The sequence below is a fragment of the Gekko japonicus genome, unplaced genomic scaffold (genome assembly GCF_001447785.1).
Source record: "Gekko japonicus isolate JY-2015 unplaced genomic scaffold, Gekko_japonicus_V1.1 scaffold550, whole genome shotgun sequence".
NCBI classification, from domain to species: domain Eukaryota; kingdom Metazoa; phylum Chordata; class Lepidosauria; order Squamata; family Gekkonidae; genus Gekko; species Gekko japonicus.
Genome location: NW_015167070.1, coordinates 625,832 through 639,063, shown reverse-complemented (window position 1 = coordinate 639,063; position 13,232 = coordinate 625,832). Strand labels below are relative to the sequence as shown.

At 41.1% G+C, this 13,232-nt stretch overlaps 1 protein-coding gene across 1 annotated transcript in view; it reads right to left on the bottom strand.

The window, feature by feature from the left end:
• Positions 1–13,232, bottom strand: part of KCND2 (potassium channel, voltage gated Shal related subfamily D, member 2) — a 487,828-nt gene that overhangs the window by 4,112 nt on the left and 470,484 nt on the right. The window contains exon 3 of the mRNA XM_015412690.1: positions 3,148–3,246. Within this exon, the coding sequence (XP_015268176.1) occupies positions 3,148–3,246 (99 nt within the window). The remainder of the gene's footprint in view (positions 1–3,147; positions 3,247–13,232) is intronic.

Here is a 13,232-nt window from a genome sequence, read left to right as displayed (position 1 = left end):
GTATCCTCTGATTTATTATCTGCACTCTTATTAATGACAAGGCAATAAACTAAAACTATAGATAAGAATAATGGGAGATGATTGTTAGAATCTGACTACAGCACAAACTCTAAGAGTAATCCAGTCTTTGAAACCTTGATCTCTTATACAAAAGACTGCAATAATCTTTAACACGCATAAATGGGGGGGGGGGGGGGAACTGTAGTTTTGCTCCTACTTTTCTTTAGTTAGATTACAGATCTTTTCCTGAATATAAAAATTTCAGATTATTTTGATTTTACACATTGCTTTTGTTTATACTGATTACTGTAAGCAATTTTTAATGTGCTTAACATAATTTTGTAGTACATCTATTTCTGTCACTTTTCTTTGCAAATTTGCACTGCTGTTTTATTTGACAGTTTTTATTATTTGCATGCATATACAGATCTTTCTTTCTTAGGGCTGCCAGTGCCCTGGTGGGGATGGGGCATCCCCTACCCCCAGGTGGTATTTCCCATCACTGCTCACAGCATTGGTGGGAAAAGAATAAAATTAAATTAAAAAACAACCAACAGCTTGCGGTTACTTTTGGAGAAGCCTGGAAGTGATGTCATCCCTCTCTAGAAATTGGTAAAAACTGTACGGAAAAAACTACAGTATTTCTGGAGATTCCCAGAGAGGGCTGATATCACTTCTTGGCTTTTCCCTGGAAGCAATGTCAGTCCTATTTAGGAATCACCAAAGACTCTCATTGTATCATAGAGTTCTGGCCAATTCCTAGAGAGGTATGAGATCACTACCAGGTTTTCCTTAAAAGTGATGTCCTGCTGTTAGCCAATGATCACTCCCCCATATGCACCAGTCTCCCACTGGTTGCCAGGCCTGGCAACCCTGTTCTTTCTATTTACTTAAGTTTTTACAGTTTATTTTTATACTGCTGTTCATTGCTGATCTCTTAAATCGGACACATTTTTCTCTCTGCTAGTGCCTTATTTTCTTCTTTTCTATTTTATGTAAAATGTTTGCATTTTTCTTTCTTTTACAGTTTTGCACAATGTAATTTGTGTGAGTTTTCCTCCTTCTCTTGTCTGTGGCCTAAGTTATGTTTATTTTCCCTCCAATTCCCCAACCCCCCAGTTTTGGCTATACTGGAGTTTGAGCCAGTACCTAGACAAATACAACAAGGTATACTGTCCAAAGGTTGAAGTCAAGCTGGTGTCTGTGATTAGGCCTATCATCAGCCTGTCCCCTTAATTTAAATTTACTTGTGAGATTGAGCCAGTTTGAGGTCTCAAATCTACTATTTTAAACAAACAAACTGCTTTTCCAAGGTGATTGACAACCACCCCAACCATTTAAAACGTATCAGAATAACAATAATACAACCATTTCGACTACTCTGAAGCAGATATTAATGCTGGTAAGCTTTACTGAATAAGAGGTCTTTCCACAATCATCTGGAGGGCAGATGAAGAGTGCTGGATTGCACCTCTTGGAAGCAGTCATTCAACAGTCCTGGGGATGTAATGGAAAAAAACTCTGCCTTTTCCTGCAGGTCTCACCTCCCATGTTAAGGGACCTTAGAACAGAGCTCTTGAAAATGAGTTCAAGAAGTAGGAGAGCTGGCTGAACAAGTACATGGGTTGAGTTGTTTACTTTCTGATGTGCATTCTGAATGTACTGCAGAATGCATGAAGAGCAGCACAGGAAGGGTAAGAGAAGCAACAAGGAACAAACCAAGACAAGGTGACAACCACAGCAAGCCTGAGGAGAGTTGCACTGTTCTAAGTCCAGTTGAAACGGATGGGTTTAGAACTGTGTAACTCTGGTCAGGGCTGACCTGCCCACTAGGTGTCAGTCTATGCCCAAGATGGAAGGGGCAGCAAGCCAGCCATCCGATGGCATTATGGAATCAGATGGGTGCTGCCATGTGCATGTTCATGCAGCTAGGTGGCAGGCAGCTAGGGCCTTCTCTTGTCACCAGGTCCTGGCTTGGTGGTTCAGTGGCATGCTACAGCCCCAATCTCAGTGAAGGATGCTATGATGGGGGTGACTTCCTCACAGCATGGAGGGGGCAAACATTTGCCAAGGGTGCCAAAAATCCTTGGGCTGGCCCTGACTCTGCTTAGGATTGCAATGAACATTGATTGCCAAAACATATTCTCGTATAGCAGAGATTGGATGTGCTTTGGGATATATTTTGTGATATCCTGGAAATAAATGCATGAAGCTGCAAATCACAGCATTGGTCTAAATGGACTCTTCAGAACTCTCAGCATATTCGTGCCATATGCAGCTGCCTTATACTGAGACAGGCCATTAGGTCTACTCTGAATGGCAGCAGCTCTCCATCATCTCAGGCAGATATCTTACATCACCCACTGCTGTAGAAAAGAGCAAGAGTCCAGTAGCACCTTAAAGACTAACAAAATTTTATGGTAGTATCTTCAGTATCTGATGAAGTGAGCAGTGACTCACGAACACTCATACCCAGCCACAAATTTTGTTAGTTTTTAAGATGCTACTGGACTCTTACTATTTTCTACTGCTACAGACAGACTAACGTGGCTACACATCTTGATCTATCACCCACTGCCCGATCCTTTTAGATATCAGGAATGGAATGTGGTAGTTTCTGCATGCAAAGCAGATGCTCTACCACAGAGCTACAGTGTTTTTGTCCACTATGGAATGGACCACAGGCCAGCAGGCTATGTTCTCTTTTGGTATATAATTTAGTAAGTGCGGACACAAGCAGTGGGGAGAGTTGCATTTTGGAAGGCAGTTCAAGACTCTTGGTGTTCACCAGATGACATCTGTCACTGGAAGTCAATGCCCCCCTTCCCCAGAGATTAGTTGATGGGCATTAGGAAAAATCCTTCAGGAAACCCACTTGCCTGACTTGCAGACATGCAATCTCATGCCAATTTACTTGAGTCTGAACCCATTCATTTGAGTAGGCTTAGACTGGAGTAAGTGTGCATAGGATTGCACTGTTGGATGCTCGCTGTCTCTGCTAAGAAAAATGACTCCTTGCTCAGTCTGAAAGGCAACTGTCATGCAACGCTGGGAGTCAGATTGACTTGTTCTGACGCAAAGCAGAACAAGGATGTTTGGGCTATTATTAAATAGGGTTCCTGGATTTAGAATGCACATGCTCATTACCTGCTGCAGCTGGTTACTGAGTAAGCCATTTCTTTTGCTCTGCATGTAAGCGTTTGCACTCCCACTCTTTGCAGCACGGATTCGAGCAAGCCTGGCTTTCTGTGCAAAAGAGGAAGGGGGGGAAAACAGGAAGAGAGAAATTCATTATTTGTCTTTGCAGCCTTCTTTCAGAAAATTACACTGCTAATGGGAATGGCTTCTTTATGACTTATCAAAGCACTAACCAAAAGGGGGCTTTTTCAATGGGGCTTTAAGGTGCCAAGCCTCAAATATATTTCCACATCTATAATGCAAATGAGAGAGAAGCATTTGCTTCACACCATGCCAAGAAGAATGAATGGTGTTGGAGTCCCTGTTTACATACATTTTCACATTAGGTGTTTGTTTCCCCTTTTTTACTGTCAGTGAGATCAGGCCTCTGCTCATATGTCAAGGTCAGGAGTGTGGCTTTCATCTCAGTTTTAATTATACCACTTTTGATTCTCCCACTAAATGTTCCTTGAGAGAAAGGACAATAGACCAAAAGAATGCTTAGCTGTTCAACTGCTGTGAAGTGTCACACGTAATTACTCAGGACATTCTGATTTGCCCAGGAACATCTGCGTAACACAATGAGATCTAAACCAGTGGTTCTCGGTTTGTTTGCCCACTGGGACAGGACACATGAAAAGCAGTACACACCATGGTTTGGTTTATGTTACTCGCCTTGGGTAGACTCCAAAACATTGAAAAATTCAAACGAGAACCTTTAGGCATAAATAGCTTATTTTTAATTGCTAAGGGAATCTAGGAATTCCCACCAAAGCTGAAGTATTAAAACATTAACAGGTCACTGATAAATGCAAAACATTTTTTCATTTCCCAGGGACTGAGCTGCAGAATGTTAAGGCTGGAATCCTGAGAAACAGTGACCTAAACAAGACATGTTAGATTATAATGCTGGAGTGCTCTCTCTTTTCTATAGAATTTAATGCTACACTTGACTGGCAACTGGATGCATGTGCTTTCACATATTATGACAAATGTTCAGACTGGAAGCAAGTACTGCAAATGAGCGAGTACTGCAACCTGCGTTCACACACCTATTCCTTTTGTAATGTTTGAAAAAAGGAGGCCATTTTCCTCTGCTGTGTGATTGAACATTGTGGGCAGCAACTGAAAGAAGAAGAAGGGTCTTCTAGGGTGGAGAAAATGGTACCAGTGTTGAAATTTTGATCAACTCTGCATGCATGACCTTTTGCATTCTGGTCTGTATGTTTGTTCTATATGCAATTTTTTCTTCTTTATGTAGTTTTCGACTTTGTTATGTAATACACAGTGAACTGTTATATTGTTTCAGTTACTTACCCTGTTTGCTTTGGCATTTTTTGTTTTGGTGATCATTTACTGGATATGAAGAGTTTGTATTACGGGGAGCTATATTTGTCGTAGGGGTGTGTTTATTTTATTATGGTGTTTTACCACTGTTCTTTTTTAGTTATTTGTTTTGCAGTTCTCTTTTGTACTGTTTTTGGAGGCTGCTTTGTGTCTAGAATAATGATATAAAAAGTGAAAACAAACAAGCAAGCAACATGCTGTAGCCTTGTGACTTTCCAAGACTGGGGATGGCCAACTTCTGGGAACATTCTAAGATGCAAGTAAGAGGGTTTTGACTCTTCAATCTCCACACAGATAATAAGGGTCTGTAATAAAGTTAGGCCGCGGTCACACGTAACAGAAGCCACACAAGGGAGACGGAAAACAGACGGAGTTTCCGGGCGTGATCTCACCAGCACATCTGGGAAGCGTAGCACTCCCGTGGCTCAACCGAGGCTTCCAGCCGAAACTGCGTGGCAAAAAACTAGTACCTTGGAGGTACTAGTTTCCGGAAACTCCGGGGCAAGGGCGGGCGTCTGATCGCGTTTCCGGTGGCATCCGGCGCCCGCCCATGTCCCCTTGCAAATAAGGTGTTTTTTTTTGTCCAAGTCTCTGTGGATGCGCATGCGCACCCACCGAAGCATGCGCATTGGTCATGTACACAAAAATAAGAAACAGTTTGCCGCGGCGCGCGCTTCTTCGTTGCGCGCCGGCTTGTCCTGTGATCGCCACCTCTCCCTTGCCATGGAACCTCCACGGTACCTCCACAGAACCTCCACAGGAGGTCTGATCACGTAACTGCGCAGTAGTTTGCCCCAGGGCAAACAGCCACGCTTCTCCTCTGCAGTTTCCTGCCCGTGTGACCGGGGCCTTAGTTTTGTTTTTAAAAACGGTTATAGCAGTATTGATGGCACTTTTTAAATTATAGCATACTTAATACACACCATTAAATGCACTTCTTCTTGGCAATTTGACTTTGAATGCAACTCAGGTTGAACCTTTAAACTTTGCTGAATGGCGTCTTTACCTACTTCTTTCTGTCTTTTACTTATTATCCAAATCTGAAATCGTATCTGTGCTTTGATCCTTCCCAGTTCTGTGTGGCAAAGAAGGTAATCTTCTTTCAGTGGGGGTTTTAGCACAGAAATTGATTCCTGGTCTTGTCCTGATTCCAATGCATGTTACATTCATTTTAAATTGAATTTAATTAGCATTAAAAGGAGTCTTCAGATAGAAGACTTCAGAAGTCTTCAGCTTCATTCTAGAACTTCTGAACTAACCATATCATTTCTGGGGATTTTATATGCAAGGCTTTACCATACCTGCCAGGGCTGAGGCAGTTTGAGAAAAATAGCAATAGGATGGGTAACAAAGGGATGCAGTAGAGTCTGAGTGGTCATAGTGGTGGAGAAAAAAGATAGTAAACAGCTGTACTGGCTTATGTAAAACCCACAACAAGAAACAAAATCCATGCAATACCTTGCATTGGGATGCAATAAAAATGACATAAAATATCATGCAAATATTCAAGTCATCAGAACTTTTCATCAGACCCAATGTCACAAAAAATTTTAAAGTGTGATGGGCCAGTTCCCAGGGCCAATGCATTCTTTCCCTCTCCTTTCTCCACATATGGCTTTCAACATGCTGATGTTGTCTAAGATTTTGGGGGAAAGCCGACAGGAGATGAAAAGTCTCTGGTTCGGGTTGGCTCATCTCAGAGACATGAGGGGGTACCTGTTGCTTTTCTACAGGGAGGTGGATTGAAATTGTCCACTGAGACCATGGTTAGTGACATGGACTGCCTGACAAGGTCTCGAGATAGAAAGAGGAAGGTTGCAGGCTTAACTTGTATGGAAAATTATAGCTGTTTCTTTACAAATGCTAGAAGTGTCCAAGGTAAAATTGGGGAGTTGGAGTGCTTGGTGTTGGAGGGAAAAATAGACATTGTGGGTATTTCAGAAACTTGGTGGGATGAGAAAAATCAATGGGATACGGTGATTCCCGGTTATATATTATATCGGAAGGATGGGGGGGAAGGGTTGTAGGTGGGGTGGCTCTGTATGTCAGAGAGGGTATAAAGTCCAGAAAGATTCTATGGGTTGAAATAGGGGGGCCAAAAGGAAACTTAACACTGGGAGTTTGTTATCGCCCACCAGATCAAAAGATAGAGGAGGATTATAAAATGATGAATGAATTAAAAATAGCAGCTAGACAAAAAAAAACTGTGTTGTAACAGGTGATTTTAACTACCCACACATTGATTGGGTCAATATGTGTTCTAGTCGAGAAGAAGTGATTGAGTTTCTACACACTCTAAATGACTGTGCTATGGAGCAGATGTTGGGAGTAAACTTCAGACAAGGCACATCTAGCTTGCTTGGTTTTGTATTCTAAAAGTAGATCTGAACTGACACTTAGAAAAATGTTTCTCTGTAATTGACTTCAGGCATCATAAGTAGATGACTTAAGTATGAGAACAAATTCAAGATGACTGCGTCCTGTGTAGGAATTCAGCCATTAAAAAGTACTGGAGAAAGGTACAACTTCTCACAAGGAACAACTGTTGCATTATCTGCTACATATCTGATTTTTTTTATCATTGTAATCTTTACTGTTGGCTTTCTGTTGTTCAGTTTACATATTGATATTGATACAGTTGATATTGTTATATGATTCTTATTGGTCTTCTTTGTCTTCCTTGATTTTACTGCCAACTATTTCCACATTACCATTCCTTGTGGGATATCTGGTGGCAGGAGAGGAAGGTAAATATCTGTCCTAAAATTGCCCACTCATTAGAATTATAAAATGTTCATCCAGTAAATCCACTAAGTTGCAGCCTGCTAATACTGTCGTAATGTCACTGTAATATAATTGCTATCCTATGTGTTCCCCACAGAGACACTGAAAAAACTACTATCATTTTAAAGGACAGAAAAATAGCAACACCGCCATGGTTACATCATCACCACCCTTCAGTCATGGACCAGCATGTTGATGTCACTCCCATATTAGCCATACATGGAAGGAGCCAGGGTGCTTGTGGCAGCATTGTAATGTGATATGATGTAGCAATGTCTTTCCACACATACATAGCAGAACCTTGAGGGCATAATAACAACAGGTCACCTCAAATGAATGAATCACTATATTGCAGCCACTAGGAGTTTTTGGATGGGGGATTTGATACTCTTTACATCATACAGACAGCAAACGGCTGCCATATAAAAAAAGAGGGATAGATATGGAAGGAAGGATAGAAGGATGGGCCATCTATTCATCTTGTCCAATTTGGAAGAGAAAACCCACCAGGATAAAAAATGGCCATTACCCCATTACATCTTGTTATCTGTCTCCTCTCTCCATCATGCCATCTAACATCACACCAGCAAGGATCAGGGGCATTGTGCTCCATTAGAAGCCTTCCCTTTCCCCCTTCTGGAACTAAATCCCAGATATCTGACAGACAGCAGCAGACAAAGTTTTCACTGCATCCATGTTGGGCGTCAACATGGCAAATGGGGTTCAATGTGGCCAAGTGCAAGGAGATGCACATTGGAGCCAAAACTCCTAACTATAAATACACATTGATGGGGTCTGAACTGGCAGAGACTGATCAAGAGAGAGATCTTGGAGTTGTAGTAGATAACTCACTGAAAATGTCGAGACAGTGTGTGACTGCAATAAAAAAGGCCAATGCTATGCTGGGGATTATTAGGAAGGGTATTGAAAACAGATCAGCCAATATCATAATGCCCCTATATAAATCAATGGTGTGTATTTATATTTAGGTTTTTTGGCTCCAATGTGCATCACCTTGCACTTGGCCACATTGAACCCCATTTGCCATGTTGACGCCCAACATGGATGCAGTGAAAACTTTGTCTGCTGCTGTCTGTCAGATATCTGGGATTTAGTTCCAGAAGGGGGAAAGGGAAGGCTTCTAATGGAGCACAATGCCCCTGATCCTTGCTGGTGTGATGTTAGATGGCATGATGGAGAGAGGAGACAGATAACAAGATGTAATGGGGTAATGGCCATTTTTTATCCTGGTGGGTTTTCTCTTCCAAATTGGACAAGATGAATAGATGGCCCATCCTTCTATCCTTCCTTCCATATCTATCCCTCTTTTTTTATATGGCAGCCGTTTGCTGTCTGTATGATGTAAAGAGTATCAAATCCCCCATCCAAAAACTCCTAGTGGCTGCAATATAGTGATTCATTCATTTGAGGTGACCTGTTGTTATTATGCCCTCAAGGTTCTGCTATGTATGTGTGGAAAGACATTGCTACATCATATCACATTACAATGCTGCCACAAGCACCCTGGCTCCTTCCATGTATGGCTAATATGGGAGTGACATCAACATGCTGGTCCATGACTGAAGGGTGGTGATGATGTAACCATGGCGGTGTTGCTATTTTTCTGTCCTTTAAAATGATAGTAGTTTTTTCAGTGTCTCTGTGGGGAACACATAGGATAGCAATTATATTACAGTGACATTACGACAGTATTAGCAGGCTGCAACTTAGTGGATTTACTGGATGAACATTTTATAATTCTAATGAGTGGGCAATTTTAGGACAGATATTTACCTTCCTCTCCTGCCACCAGATATCCCACAAGGAATGGTAATGTGGAAATAGTTGGCAGTAAAATCAAGGAAGACAAAGAAGACCAATAAGAATCATATAACAATATCAACTGTATCAATATCAATATGTAAACTGAACAACAGAAAGCCAACAGTAAAGATTACAATGATAAAAAAAATCAGATATGTAGCAGATAATGCAACAGTTGTTCCTTGTGAGAAGTTGTACCTTTCTCCAGTACTTTTTAATGGCTGAATTCCTACACAGGACGCAGTCATCTTGAATTTGTTCTCATACTTAAGTCATCTACTTATGATGCCTGAAGTCAATTACAGAGAAACATTTTTCTAAGTGTCAGTTCAGATCTACTTTTAGAATACAAAACCAAGCAAGCTAGATGTGCCTTGTCTGAAGTTTACTCCCAAAGAGATTGGAGCGTTCCTTTTCTAAAGAGATACCTAGTTGAATTTTCTGAGGAAATGGGGGAGTTTCTATTCCAACCGTGATGTTAGGGAAGAAAAGAAATTGTTAATGGCATACAATTACAGGATTTCTTTAATAATATTCATGTGTACAAACAGAAGAATCATTGCTTAGTTCTCGTGGCCCTTTCTTACATGCCCAGGGAAATGCCGATTGCCACTTTGGGTTCAGGAAGCAATTTTCTCCAGGCCAGTTTGGTCAGGGATCTTGGATGGGGTTTTGTTTTTTTGCCATCTTCTTGGCATGGGTCAGGGGTCACTGGGGGTGTGGGAGGAGGTAGTTGTGAATTTCCTGCATTGTGCAGGGGGTTGAACTAGATGGCCATGGAGGGCCTTTCCAACTCTATGATTCTATGATTGCATCACTCAAATGCATTTCCTTTGAAAATCTATGGATCCAGCCAATGTGTAGTTTATCCATTAGTGCTCCCCTTAATCACTGTACCTTATAGCAAAGCCAACCCTGATTGATCCCAATATATGCTAGTGCCTGTATTATTGTCATCAACTTTTAAAATCAGGAACTGTTTTTTTCATAATCAGGGGTCAAATACTGTGCTACCACAATAGGGTCTGAAAACTGACCATGTAAATGTAAAATCAAATTGGAATAGAACAGCATGTCTATTCTGCTTTTCTTCTAGATCCTCTAACAGCACTTGGAAAAGAAAGCCCTTAACTACATTAAATCTTTGCAACGTGGGCAACATGAATGGCAGGTGCTATCTGTAGGCAATTCCCTCTTTTCCAAGTGGTGTTCCAAGCAAATACCTGTCCAGTAAATAGCACTTTGTTGCTCTTGAAATTACTGCTGTCATTTTCCACCTCATTCTGCCACTGTGCTACTAATCATGGAACAGGCTGCCAAAATCGAACTTATCAGTTACTGTTCATAGTCTGCCGCTTTTGACAGAACTCACTGGGGCGATTTAATGTGTTTAGTCCCTGCGAGGTGCCAGGTGGAGGATAGATGGTTTCTGTATGTCATCAGAGAAAGAAGGGAACTGCCGTTTTTTCATTAGCATCTGCCACCAGAGTGTCTTGTCAGGTGCAGTGAAGGGGCTTGGGGTTTGATTTAGCCAATGCAAAGCCCTTTTCTTTTTGTGCAAAAGGAAAAAAAAAACCAGGACTGACAATGGAAGGGAAGCACTACTGAGCAGGTCATCTCTCTTTGGTGTGATGTCTTCCATTTCTCCCCTTAATCAGTAGAATGCTGACACTGTATAAAGGCAGCCGTGAGTCTTGTAGTCTCTGGAGAAAGGGCAAAACACCTAAGATTAAAGATTCTTTTTCTGTATGCTCAAAAAATGCTAACAATAACCTGGCAAGTGGAACTTTGGGGAAATCTGTATTTTCTCCCCTGAATTTTTAAAATAGATACAGTACCTGCTTTGTCACTCAGTTGCTTGCTGAGGTATATGGAATTTGTACACAGTACTGAAGAGTACTTGCCAGCTATATTTAGATGGCTGGGCTGAATACAGTCTGCCTCAGTAATATGGGCCTTCGACATTTTCTCATCCAAAGTGAAAAGTCGAAATGACACTTCTCCTTTGCTGATTTATTTAACGAGATATAGAACTGGAATCTGGAACAGAACTCCCCTTGGAACCTGTTGCCTGAAGCAACTATTTCACTTCTTTCATGGTTAACAGTGCAATCCTAAGCACCACTGAGTAGACGTGGTTAAGATTGTCCTGTAAGTCTGGCCCCAGAACCTTACAAGTGCACTTGAAATCACAAGCTCCTTACCATATACAAGAAGAAGAAGAGGAGGAGATTGGATTTATACCCCGCCCTTCACTACCCAAGGGAGTCTCAGAGCGGCTTACAAACTCCTTTCCCTTCCCCTCCCCACAACAGACACCCTGTGAGGTAGGTGGGGCTGAGAGAGCTCTGACAGAAACTGCTCTTTTTCAAGAACAGCTCTTATCAGAACTACGGCTTGCCCAAGGTCATCCAGCCAGGTGCAAGTGGAGGAGTGGGGAATCAAACCCGGTTCTCCCAGATTAGAGTCAGCGCACTTAACCACTACACCAAACTGGCTCTCAACACCAATATAATTAATTCTAAAACAAAAAAGCAAAAAAACAACCCCTCCAACCTTAGTATTTTGGAAGAAAGTTGTTAAATATGAATGCATACTTTTTTAGGTAGCTGGAAAAATGGGTTGCAAAGATTAAGGTTGGACATACCAACAGACCCATGGAATTAGACCTCATTTTGCTTGCTTAAAATACTGTAAGCACTTAGTTTACTTCATATAAAATGCATGGGTCATATACCTTTGATAAATGTTGAACAGCATGGATATCCGATACATACAGTTTGGGCATGAAAGTCTGGACATATCCAGGGGTCTCCTTGTACAAAACACCTCAGGGGGGGAAGTCCTGATTTTTGCTGACCACCCCACCCCCAGGTGCCTCATCTCATGTTTTTCCAAAAGGTCCCCAGACTGAGTCATTGTGATGAGGGAGGTGGGAAAGTCCCATCTTGTAAGAATAGAGCTTTTTGGGTACTCCTTTTCTTTCTCCATCTTAATTCATAGTCAATGTTATCAAAACTCCAAGTTTATTATTATTAGCTTTCACTATGTTTAAAAGGACAGAGCCCTATCAGGAAAGAAAAGGTAGAAGTGAAAATTCTGCAAAATATAAGGCATGTAGCTGAGAATACAGATTTATATTTTTCCCATGGAACTACTCATGGTATAATATTTCTAGGTCCAGATTTACTCAGATATTTTATGAATCTTATCAAGTTATAAAAAGTTTCTTTCCCTTATCTGTTCACAGCGATGTGTGCATATGACAAATGGAGGATTCACAGATTCTCAAGGAATTGTTGTCTAAGTGGTACTTAGTGTGTATTTATGCAATGCATATACATTATTTCCCATATTAAATGTCCAAAGTGATGCTTAATAGATCAATTTATGTCCTGAATTGGACACAGGACAGGATGGATAACTTAGCCTCTTGTCGTTTTCATAATCATTCAGAAAATCAGCAATGGCAAATAAATTAAAGCAATGTAAAGCAAAGAATCTTAATAGATCACAATATTATGGAAGGGCTAGGCTTAATTGGTCGTAATAGTCACTTTTTCTTTAAGCTCCTGGTCATGGCACATTTTATTAAAAGAATCCCACTGGAGGCTTCTGGAAAACAAGATTTTGTGAGTTGTTAATTAAAGTTTCCTATTCTCATTTAGAAGGAAATTGATTCCTGTTGATTCAGAGGGCTAGTCTATTCATAATTCCGTGGCTAGCCAGAGATTAAGCGTTTCATGGAAGTCTCATGAATGAGTGAATGCAAAATTGGAAAGAAGACTGAGAGTAAGAGATTTAAAGGATAAATGTTGAGTCCATGGTAAAAATATAAAATGCTCTCACAATACCATCCTAAGCAGAGTTAACACCCTTCAAAGGCCATTCACTTGCTGTGGGAGACCAATTGTTATCAGTGTGGGACCTATCCTGTGGAATTCTACAGCACTATTGTATTCCCCATGTTTTCAATCTCTATGTAAAAGCCTTGGGATGAATCATTTGTAGCTTTGGGGCTGGATGTCATCAATATGCAGATTCTGCCCAGTCCTATATATACTTACCCAAATCCCCCAGTGATGTGGTAGAGGCCCTGA